At 50.3% G+C, this 22,091-nt stretch overlaps 1 protein-coding gene across 6 annotated transcripts in view; it reads right to left on the reverse strand.

The window, feature by feature from the left end:
- The window catches only part of FBH1 (F-box DNA helicase 1), a 48,511-nt gene that overhangs the window by 15,577 nt on the left and 10,843 nt on the right, over window positions 1-22,091 (reverse strand). For all 6 annotated transcript variants that reach the window (XM_032349832.1, XM_032349829.1, XM_032349831.1 and 3 more), the window contains 15 exons: window positions 19,691-20,292; window positions 15,722-15,852; window positions 15,481-15,616; window positions 13,361-13,551; window positions 10,469-10,561; window positions 10,035-10,126; window positions 7,926-8,094; window positions 7,015-7,237; window positions 6,246-6,333; window positions 6,077-6,163; window positions 5,224-5,360; window positions 3,229-3,328; window positions 3,014-3,135; window positions 1,011-1,086; window positions 217-414 (listed from right to left, as the gene is read on the reverse strand). In XM_032349832.1, coding sequence (XP_032205723.1) covers window positions 217-414; window positions 1,011-1,086; window positions 3,014-3,135; window positions 3,229-3,328; window positions 5,224-5,360; window positions 6,077-6,163; window positions 6,246-6,333; window positions 7,015-7,237; window positions 7,926-8,094; window positions 10,035-10,126; window positions 10,469-10,561; window positions 13,361-13,551; window positions 15,481-15,616; window positions 15,722-15,852; window positions 19,691-20,227 — 2,380 coding nt within the window. In that variant the 5' untranslated portion in view covers window positions 20,228-20,292. The remainder of the gene's footprint in view (window positions 1-216; window positions 415-1,010; window positions 1,087-3,013; window positions 3,136-3,228; window positions 3,329-5,223; window positions 5,361-6,076; window positions 6,164-6,245; window positions 6,334-7,014; window positions 7,238-7,925; window positions 8,095-10,034; window positions 10,127-10,468; window positions 10,562-13,360; window positions 13,552-15,480; window positions 15,617-15,721; window positions 15,853-19,690; window positions 20,293-22,091) is intronic.

The following is a 22,091-nucleotide window of genomic DNA, read 5'->3' on the forward strand; positions in this document are numbered from 1 at the left end:
GCCACGGGAGCCCTGAGCCGCTTGCCCGCAGTCCCTCCCGGAGCAGACCCCACGACAGAACCGAAGGCCCGTAAGGAAGAGCACCAGCTCTGCTCCCCGTCCCCCAGGCTCTGAGGCGGGGGTGCCACAGAGCCCCGCTGGGCCCCCCGGAGACCCAGGAAGAGGACCGTCGGACCGCCCTCCCGCCGGGAGGTGAGGAACCCCCGTCCTCCTCACCTGCGAAGTCCAGGTCTTCTATGTGGCACCTCTCGATCCTTCGCACGAGGTCTGGGACCCTGGTGTTGTATTTCTCCACCACCGCAATCTTGGCCTCCAGCTCCTTGTCCTCGGCCGCCGTCACGTACCTCTTGAAACCACTAAAGCCTTCTTTGTGCACCCACCTTCTAATGAATCTGTCCTTAATAACGAGGTTCTCTGAGGAGAACACACTCGGGTTAACACTACAGGCCACACGAGGCTACGCGGCAGCAGCTCCACATTCCTAGCCAACAGCAGCACAAACCCGGGGGGATCCAGGTTCTAGTCCCGACTGCATCACTAACGTGCTGTGTGACCCTGGGCAAGTCAGAAAGGACCTGTGCTTTAGCCTCTCCGTCTCCAAACTTAGGATCGAGGGCCCGACACTCGACAGCCTCCCCTCCTTCACAGGGCTGTGAAACAGCGCAGTGCGGAAAAGAACTACGCTACAGGATGTTAGAAATGACCGTCTGAGCCCATGCGGAGGTTTCGGCGGGTGAAGGTGCCCAGGCAGACAGAAAGATGGTGAGGGAAGACAGCCTAAGGGACCGACAATAGGAAGAAACGCAGACTCCTGAGAGAAGGGTCTGGAAAGTGCTCTCAGGATCTCTGAGAGGCAGCCTCGGGCATCCCACTCTTGATGGGAAGGAGCCGCCCTGGTCCCCCTCCTCCAGGAGGAAAGTAAGATCGCTGACGCAGGGCGAGCCCGAGCCTTCTCCCGTCCCTGTCCCCGGCACGCTTCTGGCCACTGCACCGGCCTGGAGGCTACTCACGTTTCTTCCGCTCTTCCTCCGGCTGAAGAAGGATCCAGATATCAATGATTCTGTCCAATCCAAATGATTTAATCCCCTGAAAAAGTTTTTTGGTGGGATTTTTGGTTTTTTTTTTTTTTGTTTCCCATTTTGTTTTGTTACTGTTGTTTTAACAAAACAAAGTAAAGCAAACGTAGAGATGGAATTCTGAAATGAGGTGTTTTCGTGGAAACGGACCTCAATCGCACCCAAAGCACACAGCGGGCGACCTCCTCGAGCACGAAAGCACTAGCCACCACGTGGCCTGAGCACTCAGGAACCTCAGACGCTAAGTCTTGGCTGCTACCTCAAACTCTTCTTCCATTTAAACGTTTCTTTTCTTTTCTTTTAAATTTATTTGACACAAAGAGAGCACAAATGGGCAGAGAGACAGGCAGAGAGAGGGGGGAAGCAGGCTCCCTGCTGAGCAGAGAGCCCAATGTGGGGCTCGATCCCAGAACCCTGAGATCATGACCTGAGCCGAACGTAGAGGTTTAACCCACTGAGCCACCCAGGCACCCCCTTCCTCTATTTAAAAAAAAGGGGGGGGCAAGAACCCGCTGCACGCTGCTTTCTTGCCCGAAAGGGGCAACTGAAACCATCCACCTTCCAGAGACAGAAAGATGGCCACGATGGAGGCCATGAGGACACCTGAACACAACATGCGGCATGTGATACTTACCGCTGTGTCCCTGGAGGAAAGGACTACGCTAGAAAATGTCTACAGGTCCAGACTGTTGTATGTTCTGGAAGGTTAGCTCCTGCAGGAGGGGGCCCGCCTGGGTCACAGTGTAGCCCTTTCTACCCAGAAGCACACGTGAACACGGCCTGGGGCCACGGAGCCACGGTGCCACACTCCAAGGATTTGTCCTCATTTGGGCAAGAGACACGTAAACCGTTAACATGAAACAGAGACCAAAATGAGCCCACACGTGTTAGTGCTGGAAAGCAGAAGTGATCCTGAGTGTGGACACATGCTTCAGATGACACGTGGCGTGACGGAGGGACAACTGCCTACGGTGCCATGCCTGGCGCAGGCCATACCCAAGAGTGCTATCTTCTTACAATGACAAAGGTCCCCGCATTACACTACGGTCACTACATGAAATACTGCAGTCATCAATGCAGCGAAAGGGAAGACGCTTACATGTTGAGTAAAAATTGCACAAGTGTGTGTGCCGTTACTGCGATGATGCAGAGATGTGTGTCTGTAAGAACACAGATATAAATAGCAAAAGGGAAAATTATTATCTGAAATCCTGAGATTAAGGGTGATTTTTTTTTCCTTTTAATTTCCAGAACTTTGGGAACTCGGCTGTAGAATCTCTATCGGTAAGAAAAAGAAAACCCCGACCGCCTTCTGATTCCAGTTCACTGGCTGTGCTCACTGGGTGCCCACACAGAGCGAGCCCCCAGAGCCCACTGTTTTTCATAAAAGGAGTGATTGTCTTTTGGTCGTGTCGCTTTGCTCTGAAGAGTTAGAAGTGTCATACACATGTCACTTCCTCCTAACTTCCCCGTGAACCAGGTAAAGGAAAGGCATTATTTTTGTCTTAGAGATGGAGGGAATGAGGCACACGGATGCTGTGACTTGCCGCAAGCCACACAAAGTTAGTGACAGAACCAGATCTAGAACCCAGGTGTGCACACCCTGCATGCGAGCAGCTCCCTCGTCCCTACACTAACGAGCACCGCACACCACCACACTCGCAGGCAGCCAGCCGGCAGCCTCGCGGGGAGAGCCAAAGAGGAGAAGGGCGCTAGTGCTTTTGAAGAGTGGAAGAAGATCCTCAGTCCTCGCTGGGTCTTTGTAGGGACGTTGGGCTAACGTCAGCAGAACGGCCAGGACAACGCCTTCAGCCACGGAGCAGATGACGCCTAAGACCCCAAACGCTTGCTTGCGTCACAACCCGAATGCAGCCGACTATGGTCACCGGCTAGGTCTGTGTCTGTGCGGGAAGCAGCCGACAGAAATGTGCTCTTACCCCGATCAGATGGATCCTTGCTGGGACTTCCCCTTCCGTCACCCGCACAGCCTCATCAAACACGTTGGCATTGGTCCGGGACAACAGGGCCACCTGACCCTTGGCATCACCTCTAATGCCACCTTTTGGGAGAGAGCGCACACTCTGAGGCCAATCCCAATAAACAGGAGAACTAATTTTGGAACAAATAAATGAAGAGGAACCGAAAGCCTTACTCTGATGGTTTCCTCCAACCAAAGTCTTTTTCCTCACTCGCTTGCAGACATCCAAGATGGTAGCTCCCACGTACGCTATTTCCACGCCAAATCGGAAACTCTGTGGGAAAACGACAAAACAAACGGAGTCAACAACCCCTCCCTGAAGCAGGTTAGCACGTTTCTGCCCCCACGAGGTCCCAGCCTTGCCAAACCCCACTGCTGATCCCTGACTCACCCTATCTGGAGAGGGGATTTGCAAAGCCCCCACTGTAAACCCGCTCACAATCCAATGACCACTGGCTTGACTCCTAAGCTTTCGAAACTGCAGCTGCCTTCCCGGAACCTTCGGGATACCTACCTTCCTTTACCCCTTACCCCCAGATCCCAATCTGGGCAATTCTGCCACCGCGGGACCTAGACTGGTTTTCTCACCGCTGCTACCAGCCCAGCTCAGCAACCCGACCTCCACGCCTCACCCACTCGGTCTCCCCCTCCCACTGCCAGATGCGTCTCTGCACCTCTGTCCGACTCTTTCCCACAAAACTTTCATGGGGCCGCACCCTTGCTACAAGACAGGAAGAGCAGCACAGAGGGAAACAGGTGACACACGCCTTCCAAACAGGCCTCACAGCCCGGACAGCCTCGTTTCCCTCCTGCCCCAAGACCAACGGAAGACTTCTGTTTTAAGCAAAGCTACCCTTCCTTCTCAATCAAACCTAATGAAAAAGTGTAAATTATACGGGGGGGGGGGGCACCTGGGGTTTTCTCCCCTCACCTCAGAGACCTCCCTCAACATTAATTTAAAACCGCTGCCCACACGGCCAGCCCCAAGCATCCTTCCTGAACATTCCCTGCCCTCCCCAGCCTCGGCACAGGGCCAAACAGTCTCCTACCCTTCACAGAATGGCCCCACACCCTACTTCTTTGATCAGTGCAGCTGGAAAGACACCATTTGTCTCCAAACTCATGGTACTTACTGCCCTTTCCATGCATTTATGACTTAAAGTAATAAACTACCATGTGCTTTGGTGAACATCAATAAAACTCAGGAAAACACAAGACTTTGGATGAACAGTACTGTGAGGTTATAGCATCACTCCGAGTGAGCTGTAACCCAAAACATAAAATAAAATATCCATGAGTCCACACTGATATAAACAAATGGTTGAGTAAGAAGTAAGTGGGAGAGAAGATACAAATCTTCTTTGCAGAGGATTTCTCCATAATTTATGCAGCTACCCCGGCAGCCTCCCACAGACAGGTACTGGGAAAGGGAGGAGCGTGACAGCTTTCTCAGACAGCCGAGGACGCCCCGAGCTGTCGCGCTCCTAGCGGCAGACACAAGTTTTCCAAATTCTCGTTTCACTCGAAAGCAAGAATTTTATCTTTGGCAACAAACATTTGTCGGTTGTTTTCCTTGAAGTCACAGCTCACTCCCTTCATTTCTGAGAAAATGCCAAAGACCGGAGCCTGTCAGCTGTTCCTTCACGTACCAACAGGAACGACACACAAGCGCGGCGGGCTGAGCTCCCAGCTCAAACCCAAGAGTGCCCTCGGTCCGGGAGCCCGCACGCTTCCGTGCGCAGCCGGGCCTCCGCCACTCTGGCCGCTTCCTCACAAGGATCCCAGAGACGCACCCAAGGGCCAGCAGTCCATGCTGTCCGAATGCTGTCACCGCAGGACGTCCCGGAGCGAACCGCCCTTGTCTGTCTATCTGACCCCGCCGGGTCGCAGGAAGAGCACGATGACGGCCACGCCACGCGGTGCCGCGACCCCCACCCCCGGGAAGGCGCCAGCGGTGCAAAGGCGAGCACAGGACGACGGCACGCGCAGGTGTTGTGAACACAGAGGTGACTCTGCAGACCCCGAGAACCACAGAGAACCAGTGCTTAGAAGCAAGGATCTGCTCCGTACTGGGCGCCCGGCACAGGGGACCCGCGGGAAAGCGAGGGCGGGGAAGCGCAAAGCTTGCTTCTACGGTTCTGGGGACTCGGAAGCAGAGGGAGCTCTTACCTGTGTGAGATAGAAGACGTGCGTGTGAGGGACTGTAAACAGAGCATTGACTGCACCACGGAAGGTATAGATCTGCTGATGTGGGTCCCCTACAAAGATTTTCCCACATGGCTGAGACAGAACTATGTTCATGATAGCTGCAACCAATAAGAGGGACAGTGAAAGAGCTGAAGGAACGCCGACTCAGAGCACAAAGAACCCATATTTACGACCGAAAAAGATGAAAACGCTTCATGAAACGAAGCCAGGGCACGCTGGACAACGCACTTGTCTTTCCCTGCGGCATACGCAGGCAACGCAAAGAAACAACTGTGTAAGGGACAAGAGAAACCACTTCTGAGCCTAGGAATGCAGATTATTTTTAGTCCCGGATAAATGATGGAGTCTTTAAAAAAAAAAACCACATAAGCAAATAAAAAATGAGGCAAATTGTCTTCTCTAACATTGTAACTCAAAGCTGAAAAGGGACCCCCGAGAGGCACGCTAGTTTCTAACAGCCACTTGGAAAACACGCACACACTGTCCGCTCTAAGTTGACTAGCTTTTCCCACTCAGCCTGAGTCCAGGGCCCAGTCGCCGGATGGACTGTGCTTAGTCAACATTTTAAGAGTAACCGAAGCAAAACATTAACAGAAAAATAAATCTGCTTTGAGTTGAGGGGCGGGGTGAGAAGGACAACTGCTGAAATCCACAGTCGAGTAACAACGGATTTCTGTGTGACTAAATTATCATCTGTGCCTCTTCCTTACGACAAGTAAGAATAATCAGCTCGTGTCACATGTGTGTCCTCTTCCATAATCATGGTGCTGCTTCTACGTGTTTGAGACTACTGATGTCCGGAAGAGTTTATCACCTGGGGTACAGTCTTGGGCCTCGTCCACAAAGATGGCGTCAAAAGAGGCAAGCAGAGGCTTGCTCAGCTGCCAGAGTTTCAAGTAGCCTAAAAGAGGGGAGCGGCAAGTCAGAACTCGCAGGCAGAGCAGTCACACTGAACGGGAGTCAAGCAGGGGGTACGGGCATACCATCGTGAGTCATTTGGTAAGCCTCTTCTTTGCATTCCCCCAACTTCCGCATGTTGTCCCAGAGTCGGCTGGCTTCAAGGACACCGTTCTAGAAAGCAAGTGATACGGCAAGTCACAGTTTAAGACCCTGGATAAGACCCCTCCTCAAATCACGTTCACTCTCACATACAGACGTCCGAACAAAGGCGCCGTCACAACACGGTGAGGCGCAGTCACCTCCCTAACCTTCCTTCGGCTCCGCGACAGCCCTAGCACAATGTCAAGTGCAGAGATGAGTAAGAAGCTGGGGCCGTACCAAGCCCAGGGACAGACCATCGCTCAAAGAGTACAAGATCTGGGGCGGGGGTGGGGAGGGCGGGGAGGGGAGGGGGAAAAGCACAAGATATGATGAGCCAGAAAAGCTGGATTAGCTCTCTAGACTTGCGACTGACGACTAAGCCATACAAAGAATGGCCAATGACTGAAAAGACAAGAAAAATCCACAAAGAGATTCCTTCTTTTTAGATTCGAACCCAATGACAAGCTCCTATAAGCCTTGGGTAGGAGGAGCCTCATCTGTTGAATTAGGAGGACCAGCGTGCAAATTAAGTAGAAGGTCTGTGAGTCCGCTTCACAGAAAACACGCCAGCTCACAGCCAGCACGACGGGCCTGCGGTCGGGGAGTCCGACGTGCCGGCAGTTTGGAGGAAGGCAAGGCGAGCAGGACAGAGTATCACGCCAGCTCTCCTCCAGCCTCCGTCCCTGACCTTGAGGAGACTTAGATACTCACCAGCTTTTCACTCTGTTCAACCATGACTCTCTGTCCTTGGCTGTTCCTGCACCAGATCGGCACGTGATCGATAGTGAGCTCTTCGTCGGCCGAGGCGAAGAAGTTCTCTAAGGTCTTACATACGAGCTTGGCCCGTATGAATCCGCCTTTCCCTTCAGCAAGGACAGAATTGACCATGAAGGGCGTCAACTTGAAGAGATTCAGTTTCTTCTTTAATTGGTACCTGTAACACGCAGCCCAAACGAACGGTATTTGACTGTCAGCACGCGGTATTTCGGTCTCCCCCGACTGGAACCCCCTTCCCTACAGTGACACCACCTGGCCACGTTAAATGTCACAAAAGGTTAGGGGAAAGCAAAAGCCAGACAGGTTGAGCAAGGTCCATGCAGGATGTGAAACGGCTTCATCCGGCTTTCAGGGACTCTCAGACAACAGCCCAGAAGAGGAAGTGGCTCACGGCAGATGCCACTGCTCCACGGTGTGGACTAGACTCCAAGAGGTCCCTGAGGGGACACTCGAGTTCCCTGAAGACCTCCCATCCCAGGGACCGCTCAGAGGCCCCAGCGGCCCTGGGCAAGTGCACGACCGCCGAGTCTCCCCCACCTCGTCCCAGGGAAGCCCATCCGTCAGACTGCGGAGAGCCTGTGCGCCAGACCAGTCCTTCGGACTCTCTGCGCCTCAGTTCCGGAGAAATGAGAACGCCCCCTCAGTACGACACTACCATCTGCAAACAACGCATCTTTACAGGGTAGAAGTGCAAATCACTACGCATCTTTCCGTTCCCTGCCTGTAAGCGGAGCAGGAAGCACTCCACATTCCCAGCATTGCTGTGTCTGAGTTTCTATGGAATCATGACGCTCACGACAGGAAAACCAGGAACTGGACAAAGACGGCGGCAGCACAATGCTCACTTCCGCCCGACGTGCCCATAGGCCATGGAATGGAAGGTCTTGCAGATGACGTTGGCGGGAAAGACGAGCTCGGCCTGCTTTGCGATGCTCTTGTTGAACGTCACGTACAGAAACCTGCTCTGGGACCACTTTTCAGCATACTTGACCAGCGTAGAGGTCTTCCCGGTGCCTGGGGAAGCCAAGAGGAAAGGAGGTGACCCTCTGCCCGGGAAAAGCTGTTCTAAAGGATGCCCTAATGAGGTCTTACCCGTGTTTATCTTATCTTCCGCTAGAGACCAGACCAGTGACAGGTTTCTCAATGCTGATAAGGGGCTGTGAAAAGAGCACGAGATTCTAAGCCCGATTAACCTGGGCTTGGCTCTCGGCTCTAGCCAGCTCCGGCTGAGCAGGGAAGGACGGGCCTCCGGACCTCACTGACCATGGGTGTGCCCCTCAGCCATGCCTGGGTAACGCTGACCTTGCAGGTCTGGCAGGATAAAGCCTGCAGGGGAACTCAGTAAGAGCAGCTGCCGCTGTCCTACGCATCAGTCACGATGCAAAGGCAAGAGCGTGCAGGTGAGATTCAAGGATGCTTCTGGTCCATTCTGAGCTCTCCGGCACGCCCTGCCTCTCCACCGTTCGTTTCCTCCGTTACCATTCACTGAACAAATACTCACGAGCACTACTCCACGCTCAGCTGGATGCTAAGCACTGGGAGTATGCTAAAAACAAAACAAAAAAATAAAAACAAAACAAAAAACCCCATAAAGCAAGATTCCTTTACGACAATCTCCTCGGGAATACAATACCAACACAGCTGAAACAGTGAGAACACAATGAGAGCATAATTAAAACGCAGAAAACCAAAAAAAGAATGAGTTTGGAAACAAAAAAATCACCTGTAAAAGTAGAAAAATGGTATCTCTTTCCCTCCCTAACAGGGCTACTGTGAAGTCTAATGACACAGTGCGGAAGTGTTTATGAAATGTGTGTGTTGTCTATACTTATTAAATAATCAGATGCCAAAGAGTTTGTACAGACGATCAGTTACAGCGAGAGTTCAGAGGTTATACAGGGCTCTAACGGCTCAAGAAGCCTCCGCTAGGAAAAAGCCGCAGCGATGCGAGTCGGGGACAGCATGTCGAGGAGGGGGATGGGGGTGGGGGCTGCTCTTGGAGAGAAACAGACCCAGCTGTGGATTCTACCTCCTCCACTTCTGTGCTCATCTAACCTGGGCAAGTCATCGCAACTTCTCTGAGCGTCAAATCCTTATCCATAAAACAGAGATAACCAACCAACCTTCCAGAATGTCCTTAGGACTCAGCACCGCGCCAGGTACTGAACAAATCCTTGCTGTTGTTTATAGCAGGATATTTAGGCAGAAAAGAAAGAGGAAGGAATTCCGGGTAGGAAAGAGTATGAGCAAAGGCTCAGACAAAAGGATAACCAAGTGCTTTGGGAGGCTGCGGGTGCAATGAGCTGACTGGGGCAGGAGAACCACAGCTGGCCTCACGGAGGAATGTAGGTTAGAACCCAGTGCTGGGACAGACTCCCGGACTTTACGCAACAGAAATCGGAGAGCTACGGAAACCTGGCCCGCCCCTGTAAGTGATCCGTGCCTGAGCATTTACAATGATAAATGACCAGCCGGGTCAGTCCTGGTATCATCCCACAAACAAATGCCTAAGAACCATCTGTCCAACCAGGAACGCCATGTGGATGCTCCCTGGAGTGGCGAAAAACAAACAAACAAACAAAAAAACAAGCATTCCTTAACTGCTTTTAAAATTATTTAATTGGGATGCCTGGGTGGCTCAGTCGGTTAAGTATCTGCCGCCTTCCGCCCAGGTCATGATCCCAGGTCCAGGGATCGCGTCCCGCATGGGGCTCCCTGCTCAGCGGGGACCTGGTTTCCCTCTGCTGCTCCCCCTCCTTGTGCACTCTCTCTCTCTCTCTCTGACAAATAAATAAAAATAAAATCTTTTAAAAAAAATAAAAATAAATTATTTAACTGCAGTAGTTGGACAATAGACCAAGGTAAAGAAATTCTGGCAGGGCGCAGGGAAAAGGGAAGCAGGGATGAGAGGCACAAACCCGACGCCCCAGTGCAGGAACGGTGAGCTCCCTCACCTGCAAACGCCATGATCTTTACCACCTGGAGAGGTTCCATCTTGTGGCTCAGAATCAGCTGTTGTTCATGTGTAAGCTGGATAGTTTTCTTGCTGTAATCATTATAGAAGAGAAATCAGAAAAACAAAGGAATTCCAAAGACCAGGTGACGGACTATCACAAAGCAAACAGGCAGACTGGATGAAATTAACCCAACAAAAGGCCTCGCCTTGGGGTGATAAACATGTTCCAAAGCTAGTTTATGATGTTGGTTGCACACGCAATAGATGTACCAAAAATCACTGGACTGTACAATTAAAATGGGTGAATTTTATGTCATGTAAATTATACCTCAATGAACTATTAAGACAAAACACCCCTCCTCTGTAAGTATAAGGAGGAACTGAGAATAGAAGACAAAACACACACACACACACAAGTCCCTATACACATACCCTGGCCAAACCGATGGTTCCTCTTTAACTTCTCTGGCCTGAGGACAGGAATTCTCCTGAAGATACAGGCAATAGAAAATGTTGTAGTGAATCCTAATAGGGAAAAAGCAGATTTAGAGATTTTCAAATTAATTAACAATCTCTATCCTGTTTTCTCTCAGATGTATTTGGACTCCTTACCATTTCTAAAAAGAAAATAGCTACCACCATTTTATAGGGGAAAAAGAAAAAAAGAAAGAAAGAAAAGATGTTAAATACACCTAGAGCTGACCAAAGCCCCCTCGGAAAGTCCAGCTCTGGGAAGGTGCCTGGCTCCAGTGTGTAACGGCGAAGGAGAGAGACCAGGACATGCTGTCTGGCGACCAAAGCACTAACTGTAACCCGAAGAGACAAACAATCACAAAAGCAGCAAAACCGGCTGAAAACAACTGCAAATTCTACTCAGAGCAGTGCGGTCCTTGTGCGAAACCACCTTAATGTCACCGCGTCTTTCTCCGACTCCTTTGCTCTGCTCCCTGCTTCCTGGAAGGTGATGACTGGAGTAGAAGCATCAAGAACATTCAGTCTTTAAAGGTCCCAAAGGAAGGGTGTTACACAGAGAGCAAGATGCGATTACCAAGGACTGGAAACAGAATGGCCTCCAAGCCACCGCGAGGGGCCCATGACGACACGAAGCACTCAGCAGAGGCCCCGGAAATGGGCAAGCAGCCCGCTACAAGCCACTTCGAAGCTCTCTGTGTTCACACTGACCCCAAACTCTTCCCCTCCATCACCAATCACCATCACCCTCCATCACCTGCCCACATTTAGCGCACGGCTTCCCATCCCCAGAGGGAAAGTGATCTCTGAGCACCATCAAATACCTTTAATGACACAATATTCTGTCTCTGGTCATATTACCTCCCAGGTAAAGCAGGAAGAAATTCATCAACACAACAAAACCCAATAGATCGTGCCCTCCATTCCTCTTCTCTCAATGGAGAGAACCTGCAGGTTCGGAATCTGCATGTAAGAACGTTATTCACCATGTGTGTACTGTGTTGTACCAGTTAATCCTAAATCTCCTTGTCCTGTGCCTCAATGCCACAGTAGGGATACAACGTGACTGGCATTTAATAAACTGAAATGTAACTCAGAAACACAGCAAATACTCTGACATTTCTGGAGCACGCGTGTTCCATCCTTGAACTCCAGCAAGGATGCCTCGGCCACAGCTCATGGGGTCTCCCCAGCCATGCATCTCCCCCAGGGCTTACGGATTCCAGAGAAAGGAAATCCTCCCCGGGACTTCTGCTTCCCAGGACCAGCTGTAGTAGCACACCGCCCATCTCCAGGCAGGGGATTAGGGCGCCCTGACAGCTGCCCTCCACAGCCTGGACTTCATGCTGACCTCTCGCCATGGTCCACGTCAGCTTTCCTCGTCTGGCCGCTGCTGGCCTCACGTAACTGTGGATCGTCTCCCTCTTCTTCACCAGTCTCGCCACAACAGACCGCTTCGCCTCCTTGGACATATTACATTCATCCCTGTCTTTGGACCCTGAACTTATCTACTCCTTCTGCTAAAGTGCTCTCCCCTCAAATCTTAAAATGTCATTTTATTTATCTTTTTAAGATTTTATTTATTTGAGAGAGAGAGAGCGACAGACAGCACAAGTGAGCACGAGGGAGGAGCCAAGCAGGGAGCCCGACGTGGGATCACAACCTGAGCCGAAGGCAGCCGCGTAACCGACTGAGCCACCCAGGTGCCCCTTCCTCCCCCAATCTAAGGCCGCGCTCCCCACCTCCCTTGCCCACTTCCCCCTTCTTTCTCTCTGAACCACTTGTCACTCACTACAATGTTCTTTTGAATTTTTTTTTAAGATTTTATTCATTTATTTGACAGAGAAAGATCTCAAGTAGACAGAGAGGCAGGCAGAGAGAGAGGAGGAAACAGGCTCCCCGCCAAGCAGAGAACCTGAGGTAGAGCTCGATCCCAGGACCCTGAGATCATAACCGGACCTGAAGGCAGAGGCTTAACCCACTGAGCCACCCAGGCGCCCCTCTCTCCTTTTTTTTTTTAAGATTTTATTTATTTATTTATTTGACAGAGAGATCACAAGTAGGCAGAGAGGCAGGCAGAGAAAGAGGAGGAAGCAGGCTCCCTGCTGAGCAGAGAGCCCGATGTGGGGCTCGATCCCAGGACCCTGAGATCATGACCCGAGCTGAAGGCAAAGGCTTAACCCACTGAGCCTCCCAGGCGCCCCACTCACTAGAATGTTCTTATTCAGCGTGCTCACTTTCGCAGTCCCTGTCTGCTCTCTCTGGAACACAGTGCTCGAGGCCTGGACCAGCGGCTGACACGCAGCCTCAGATCTGACCCTCCACCAGCTGCCCTGTGCACACATGCTGGCAAGTGTGAACGAACGAACCACCTCCATCTTAGAGACAGTGAGGCAGGCGAGACTCTGAACGAACCACCTCCGTCTTAGAGACGGTGAGGCAGGCGAGACGGTCACTCTGAACGAACCACCTCCGTCTTAGAGACGGTGAGGCAGGCGAGACTCGGCCACAGTGCTTAGCTTCCCCCCAAAACAGAAAAGGAGGAACCGAATCTTAATGCTTCCCTAGGAAAATGAGGCCACACAGCAAGGCGGAAGGCTCCTTTTAGCCAGGGGACTTCACGTCGGGCTTCAGTAGCCTCGAGCGCCCACCGGCCTCAGTGCTATTTCCCAGCGGGGTGGCACTTCGCATCCGCAGAGCATGTCCGACCCTCCCAGCACCTGCCGTTCACCGTGTGGACTTGGGGTGGGGGGCCCCGGGAGAGCCACGGCGTGCCCGGGGCTAGAGCTGGGCGGCGCAGACAGCGCGGGCCGTTGCCTCGCCCGGGCCTGGCTCTTCCTCCCCACGCTTTACCGGTTGCTGATGTTGATCCCCTTCTCCCTCATGGCGTAGAGGAGCACGGCGAGGCAGTACAGCGTCTCCGTGATGTCCGGCACCGTCACGGTGGAGCTGGGTCTCCGGAGGCAGAAGAGCAGCTGCCGGATGTCGTTCACGCTGCTGGACAGGAGGACGATGGCCGCCACCAGAGCCCACACGTTGACACCCTGTGGAGGGCGGCAGACCGGGCAGGGAGAAAGGAACACGGTGAATGAAAACCCATCGCACAACCAGCGAGAAAGCCCGGGCTCGGGCGGCCTGGGCCGAGTGCCAACTGCCCACGCGACCTTCAGAAACGTCAGCCTTTCCCTGCACCCTGGATTCCTTTCTTTCATCGCTTCTGGGTTGGAGTCCTTAGTGTCTTCAGTTAAAAAACATTGATGAAGGATCTAACAGAGCACCGGCCTAGAGGAACACCTAGCTCCCAACGTTCGTCTCCGAGTCGGGGTGAGCTCTCCTGTCCACAGCGACTCGACGGGGTCCGAGAAGCTCACTGGGCAACTGTGCCGGCCCGGGAGGCCAACGGAGGGGCGACACAAAAGACGACAGTGGTCTTTCAGGGACAAAACCAAGACTGACAATTCCCTGGCATTAAGACGTTAATCTACTACTTACTTCGTGTTATTATTATTTGTTAATTGATGTTTTAATTAATACAAATTCGATGTTTTAACTAACATTACGTAAATGACAGCAAATGTCTTATTATGGATCTGCTTAGCATACTCCGTTTAGTAGTATCTAAGAAAATGTTCAGGAGCACAGAAATAGTCCAATACTGGAAAAGTATCTTTCTCATTCTTCACTTGACTACGAGCGTCCCGGTTATAATTTCAGGGTCCTCTCACTCCAACCATCCTGTGAAAGAAATGACTCCCCACCACCACCAGCAATCACGTCACTAAAGGCAGAAAGAGCAAAACACACGGCTGGATTGCCAGCTTTCTGCAGGCTGCAGCCGGGCGGAGGCTGTACGGAGCTTCCAAGACAAAACGGAAGAATCCCTGATCTAGATAAGCCACAAGACCCAGTGAGGTACAACTGACGAGTCACTGAACCTTACCTCTGAAGCTATTATCACACTTTGTTAATTAATTGAATCTAAATAAAATAAAATTTAATTTAAAATAAATAAATAAAACTTTAAAAGAATAAAAGGTCATCTGTCATATCAACACCCGAAGATACAGAAATGGTGAGCATTTCAGCGTCTTTTCATCCTATTATATATAAACGGTATATTTTGTAAAAAAAAAAAAAAAGGAGGCTGAGTCAGGAAACTGAAGACTATTTCTAGCTTCCCACTGACTCATGAGTGTCTGCAGGAGAACCTTCATTTCTCTGATTCTTTCCAATAACCCACTTATTGACAATGGAATGGGCTCCCGTATAAAGAAATCCTTATTAATCAAAGCTTTTAGAGACCAGACAACCATCCTCTGTTGAAGATTCCTCCACAGAATGGGAAATTGGATTAAATGCTTTTTAAAATCCCTTGCACACTGAAGAATCTGTAACAACATGGCCTGTTATTTGCATAACGGGACCAATGATGAAGCTAAGGCTTCAAAGCAGAGATTAAAGGAAGACTTTGAGGAGCGCCTGATGGCACAGTCCGTTAAGCCTCCAGACTCTTGATTTTGGCTCAGGTCGGGACTTCAGGGCGGGGAGATGGAGGCTGGCGTCCAGCTCTCTGCTGGGCATGGAGCCTGGTTAAGATTCTCTCCCTCTCCCCCCAACTCCCTCTCAAAAAAAAGGGAAAGAATTTGAAAATAGATCTAAAATGACCTTCAGCCATGGGACGCCTGGGTGGCTCAGTTGGTTAAGCAGCTGCCTTCGGCTCAGGTCATGATCCCAGGGTCCTGGGATCGAGTCCCACATCGGGCTCCTTGCTCGGCAGGGAGCCTGCTTCTCCCTCTGCCTCTGCCTGCCTCTCTGTCTGCCTGTGCTCGCTCGCGCTCTCTCCCTCTGTCTCTGAAAAATAAATAAAATCTTTAAAAAAAAAAAAAAAAAAAAAAAATGACCTTCAGCCAGACTTCATCTCCACTAGGCTTTCTGGAAGAGAAAGGGAGTGGCGTTGGCCTGCAGTCACTCACCGTGGCCGCCACGTAGAGATCCGGGAGGTGCTGACGCACGCAGGCCTCTGCCTCAGGAAGGAGGAGGTGATCCCTCAGACTCCACAGGGCCCGTCCAGGGTCCACACTGGGGGAGCATTTACTGGTGGCTGCATAGCTGTACGACAGTCACAGCAGAGTCCGTGAGAAAGCTGACCCCGAGGGCTAACAGGCGGGAAAGGACTGGAAACTCCGTCTTCCGCCCCGGAGAAAAGCCACTCACCGAATGAGGTTCAGCACACACAAGTCGGACTCTTTCTCTATCCCGTAGCTCAGCAGGATGCCGTCCACTTTGCTCACAGCTTGTTCCTCATTCATCAGGTAGCGATGATACAGCTTTTTCCAAGGAATGAACTGAAGGGGTTTTAAAAAAAAAAAACAGAATAACATGCAGGCAGCGGCTGTGAGAGCAGATTAAGCCACTACTTATGGATGACCTTCTGACACTTGAAACGCACTTACAGCTCACAATTCCAAAGCTGGGCAAGGAGGGTAGAAACATTACACACGTTTTGGCTGGAAATGAGGAGAACTGGGTCTTGGTTTTGGTTCCAACACTAACTTGACACAGAATCTGGGAAAAACTAGTGCGATTTCCCTGGTCAGGACACTGACAGCTCAGCGTTTCAATGAAGATCAAATAATAGGAGAACTGTAGCTGGGGCACCTGGGGGGCTCAGTCAGTTAATTGTCTGCCTTCAGCCCAGGTCACGATCTTGGGGTCCTGGGATCAAGCCCCACATCAGGCTCCCTGCATAGCAGGGAGTCTGCTTCTCCCTCTCCCTCTGCCCCTCCCCGCTGGTTTAGGCTCTCTTCTCGCTTTCAAAAAAAAAAAAAAAAACAACCCTGTGGCTATACTAGCATCAGACAAAAAAAGGCTCTACATCGAAAACTATTCCAAGAGAAAGAAGATTATATAATAATAAATGGGCCAACGCACCAAGAAGGTCTAATAATCATAAGTATAAATGTACCAAGTATCAGAGCTCCTCAATGAGGGAAGCAGACACGAAACCAAATGGAGGAACAGACAGAAACACGAAGTCCCAGGAGATTTCAGTGCTCCACTTTGAAGAATGAACAGAGCCATCAGACAGAAGATCAATCAGGAAGCAGAGGATAGAAACAACAGTGGACCAAGGGGACCTGACAGACAGATCCGGAACATTTCAGCGCACAGCAGCAGCATATACAGCCTTCTCCAGTAAACATGGAACACCCTCCAGGACAGATAACATGCTAGGCCACAAAAACAAGATGAAATCAGAGGGAGACGAACCGTAAGAGACTCTTGACTCTAGGAAACAAACTGAGGGCTGCTGGAGGGGAAGTCGTTGGGGAGATGGGATAACTGGGTGAGGGGCATGTGCTGGAGTGAGCACTGGCTAGTACTTAAGACTGATGAGTCACTGACCTCCACCTCTGAGACCAATAATGCATCCTATGTCAACTGAATTTAAGTAAAAATTTTTTAAAAGAAAAAAACAAATTTTAAGACATTAAAATTGTAGAAAGTATCCTTTTTGATCACTATCCCACAAGTATGTGGAAATTAAATAATGCTCTTAAAACCAGTGGGTCAAAAAAGAAATTAGAAAAGACCATGAAACAAATGAAAACAAGAAACACAGCACACCAAAACTTAATGGGATGAAGTGAAAGCCATGCTCAGAGACAAGTTTATAGTTGTAAACACCTATATTAAAGAAGAAGAAAGACCACAAATCAACAGCCTAACTTTGTTAGGTCCCTAGGTCTTAACTAGGTCCCTAACTAGTTAGGGACTAGAAAAAAAAGCTAGCAGAAGGAAAGAAATAATAAAGACCAGAGCAGAGATAAATGAAATCAAGAAGAGAGAAGCAGAAAGAAAAAACAAAAAAACAAAAAAACAATGAAACTAAGAGTTGGTTTTCTTAAAAGATCAACGAAACTGACAACCCTTTTGGTAGACTAAGAAAAAAACAAGGAGATTCAAATAACTGAAATCAGAAATGAAAGGTGGGACATTACAACTGATATCAGAAATAAAGGACATGAACCAACTGGACAACCTAGAAGAAAAGACAACCTACCAAGGCTGACTCACGAAGAAACAGAAAATCTGAACACACCAATAATAAGTGACTTGAGTTGGTAACCAAAGGCCTCCCAACCAAGGAAAGTCCAGGACCAGACGGCTTCACTGGAGAATTCCACTGAGCATTAATTCTTTCAGAAGAATGAGTATCATTCCTTCTTAAACACTCCAAAAAAACTGAAGAGGATGGAGGACCTCCAAACTGATTCTAGGAAGCCAGCATAACCTTAGACCAAAGTTAGAGAAAGATACTAGAGCAACGAAAGGGAAAGGAGAGCTACAACAGATCACCGGAAATACGTACGTCGCATCCTTGTTAAGCGATGATGAAAAACAGCCTCAGTCTAACATTTCAGGAGGTAAATATGAGCTGGAAAAACTTGCCCCAGATCTTCTCAAGCAGAATGGAGAAAACTCACTATCCCCATCTGTGACTACTCAGGTCACACAGGATGCATCTCAGTTTGGTGGGTAGAAATACTATGACACAAAACAGAGGTCACACCCAAAGGCAGAAAGGCAGTTCTCAGAAAGTACAAAACAAGACCTCAAGCAAAGAATGAAGCAAGAGTGATATGAAATTTCATCCAAAACCCTTCATTTTTGTAAGAAAAATGTATTGTCTTCATATGTCCATCTTGCCCTCCATCCCTAAATTTTTTAAAAAGATTTTATTTATTTGAGAAAGAAAGAGCATGTAAGAGAGGAGCAGAGCGGGAAGGAGCAAGAGATAGAATCCCAAGAAGACTCTGGGCTGAGTGCAGAGCCCAGTGTGCGGCTAGATCCCATGACTTCGAAACCACAATCTGAGCCAGAACCAGGAGTCTCAGACACCCAACCAACCAAGCCACCTAGGCGCCCGTCCATCCCTAAATTTCTAAACTTCACCATATCTGAAGGGAGAGTTTATCTTCATTTCTAGGGTTTATCCCCAATGGCTAGTTTAAGGGATATCGTAAGCCAAGCAGAACATGCTCCCAGCCCGTGGGTTTACCCTTGAGCCCGCAGCTGGGAGGGAAGATATGTAATCGAAGACCAACAGAAGGGCAGGGTGCCAGAGCAGTGAGGGAATGGACTCAACACCAGGAAGTCTCTCTCTCTTTTTTTTTTGGAAGATTTTGTTTTTTTAATGGACAGAGGGAAAGAAACAGTGAGAGAAGGAACACAAGCAAGGGGAGTGGGAGAAGGAGAAACAGTGCTAAGCAGGGAGCCCAGTGCAGGGCTTGATCCCAGGACCCTGGGATCATGACCTGAGCCAAAGACAGATGCTTAATGACTGGGCCACCCAGGCGCCCCAGGAAGTCTCTTCCAAGAGCATGGGCTGCCCACTGTATCAACGGCCAAGAGGGAAACCTAGGGTGATTCCATGGAAGACTCATTTATGAATCACCTACTGTATATAAAAGATCATGAGGCACAATGGAGAGCTCGGCAGCCTTCTGTCCGTGAGCCAGTAATTTCAAAGGAGAAGGAAGGTGGGCACCTGGATGGCTCAGTCAGCTAAGGGTCCAACTCTCGGTTTCAGCTCAGGTCATGATCTCAGGGCCATGAGATCAAGATCCTGCTCAAGATTCTTTCCCCTTCCCTCCGACACACACTGTCTCCCTTTCTCTCTCTCAAATAAATAAAACCTTTAAAAGGAGGCGGAAGGTTCTCCAAACTGTAATACGGAATGGGATAAGCTTCAAACAGAGGGAGAAATCGCTACAAAAGCACAAGGAAGAGAAAGGGAGAGATTCTACTTCACTGCCCGAGGAATAGAGCGAAGCCTTGAAGACATGAGCCGTCAAGAGAGATACGGAGGGCCCTTTACATGGGGTGGGGTGGGGAGGGGGCTAGGCCAGCCTAGACAAGGGGTATGCGGCCTACGGTCGGGACACAGAAAATCCCTTGTGGTGGGCAGAGTACAGGGATATGCTGGGGAGTGGGCAGTGAGGCTCTCGGCAAATCCTCGGGCAAACACGGAAAGCCGTAAGGGCCTCCAGGGAACTCAGGTATTATTCCCGAGGCGAACGGAAACTACCATTTCTGGAGGAACGTTAAGGTCTGTTGGGAGCGAAGCTAACCTGTGTGCTCTCCGAGAAAGCACCGCGGAGCCACGAGCGGTCTACATACCAGTGGGTCACTGATGATATCTCTCCAAAGGTGGCACACGAGGCTCACGTTCCAGTAGAGATCCTCCACGGGGAGGAAGGCGAAGATGTGCCGGAGGACCTCACTGGGCAGGCTCCCAATGTGGCTCTGGGCTTCCTGGCCAGGCAAGGTCCCCAGAAGCCCATAGTAAGAGTCGGGAATGGGATCAGGCCCAACGTCCTCCACTTCCTGGCTGGGTTCTCCGGACTCCGCAGAGCGCCATGACAGAGAGTCCTCAGTTTCTTGCCTGGCTTCCCTGGATCTTGCGCCCGACGGGGACAAACGATGCCGTGCAGTCTTTCTAGAAACGCCATCCCGCTGACTGGTCCCTGTAGCTTGATTCCTGTCGTCCTCAAAGGACCGGGACCGCTTCCTTGCAGGCAGAGCGGACCCTGCCACGCCCAGTCTTGCTTCTCCACCACCCTCCTGAGGCAGGGCGCAGTGGTTCTCTGCAGCAAAGATCATGTCCCCCTCCGAGTCCTTAGAGGTGTCCTGGCCCACAGAACTGCTTCTGGCCATGTCATTGATGCACCGCTGCCGGGCGGCTGGGAAGAACTCAGTGTTGTACCCTTGACATCCTTGACCTGCACGGAGAACCCAAACACAGGGAACAAGATAGGAAGGACCGCGGACCCACCGCTGAGCCACAGGAGGGACGCTGATTTTAATTATGTACATTAACAGAGAACAGAGACAAGGACATAGCTACCAGTCAACCAATTTCATATACAGATCTTAATCCAAAAAGTATTTCTATTTGGCTCTATCACGTACTCAGACACATGCATGAAGAGACAGACACCAGTCTCCAGATGGTCCGAGGAGCACGGTCTACTTTGCGGTATGTACAAACTGAACACCCGGATGGACAGACAGAAGGTCAACAACTCCTCACACAGACACACCCACTTAGAAGAACTCACTTCTCCTGCCTCACTCGTACAACACAAAATCTAAACCCGACAATGCTTCGGGTTCTCAGGATTCAGGAAAACCTACTCTTTGCCTCAGTTAAAACCCTTGTGACTTATTTTTATCTCCTCCTGTGAAGCTGACACAGTCACTGATTTTAAAATAAGAAGAAGGGAGTCAGAATTCTCTTCATAGGATGCGGGTGGTACCTAACCCGTCCACACATTCCTTCAATGGGCCTTCCTTCGGCACCCGGGATTCTGAGACAAACTGAAAGTGAAACGGCCTGTGTGGTCCCTGATCTCAGACTTCCAGGCACTTAAGGGAGTTCAAGTGGTGATTTCACACAACACCACTGTATTCTTACGCCCTACTGTACAATGCCAGTCAAGTGTTTAAGCGCCTTATCAATATATAACAAAAGACACGGCTCCTGCCCGAAGTGGCTACAGCTGGAATTCTTACTGTGGAAAATAAGAGAGGGGAACAAGACTAGGATTAGCCTCTAATAGAATTCATAGGATTCAGGATTTTTTCTATGTTAGAGGGAAAAACTGTAACTGGTTCTAGGGCAATCTGATAGAAACCCAGGGCTTGGAGGCAGGAGGCGGGGTGAGATCCTGATACTCTCTAACTGTGGCACTCGATGGCTCCGACACCCAGGGAGCCTGCATGTCCTCCGGGCCGGGACTCCACACGGAAACGTGCACACGCTGACCAAGTCCTTGTCAACGAACTCACGACACAGAGAAGCTGCCTTCTACACACAGAACAAACAAAACCCTACCACGGAGTTTAAAACTGCCTCATACATGGGTTACAGTAGTTCCAAAAAGTGACAAACACGTATTACGATAGTTACAGATGACTAGGTAAGATTTGAGTTGGATTCTGCAATTAAATATATCGAAGGGAACTAAGGCAATCGGGACTCTCCTGATGGGTATTACTAACAAAAGGAGGAATTCGTTTGGCACCTAAATGGGTAATAAGAAAAACCGAAGTCCCAGAAGTAGAATTTGCATGTAATTAATAATAAATACCACATGACAGCAAGTCCAAGCTTGCGTCCCTAACAGTAACAGGGAAACTTTTCACGGCACGTGCCTGAGTGATGGGTCAGAAAACGGAACTCAAGGATATTAACTTGACGCTGGATGTTCCAGCTGGTTTGGAAGAAGTCACACCTGAAGGCAAGGAGAAGGGTTCCTGCAACAGGTGGGCACAAGGTGACACAGGGCACAGTCGGCCGTGAAAGCACGGCATGGGGGCATTCTGGAGAAAACTAATGGCACGGAAAACTAATGGGCTCAGTGACAGACCACTGGAGTAGGGGCATCACACAGCTCTAGGGCGGACCATGACACTGGTGCGGGTCTCCCAGCGCACTGTGGTAAAGCCAGCCAATGCAACTCGTTCTGCCACGTTTCCCTGGGGCTTTGGCCAACCGCGATCAGGGATGCCATTTTCA

Source organism: Mustela erminea, chromosome 6, assembly GCF_009829155.1.
Source record: "Mustela erminea isolate mMusErm1 chromosome 6, mMusErm1.Pri, whole genome shotgun sequence".
In the NCBI taxonomy this organism is placed as follows: domain Eukaryota; kingdom Metazoa; phylum Chordata; class Mammalia; order Carnivora; family Mustelidae; genus Mustela; species Mustela erminea.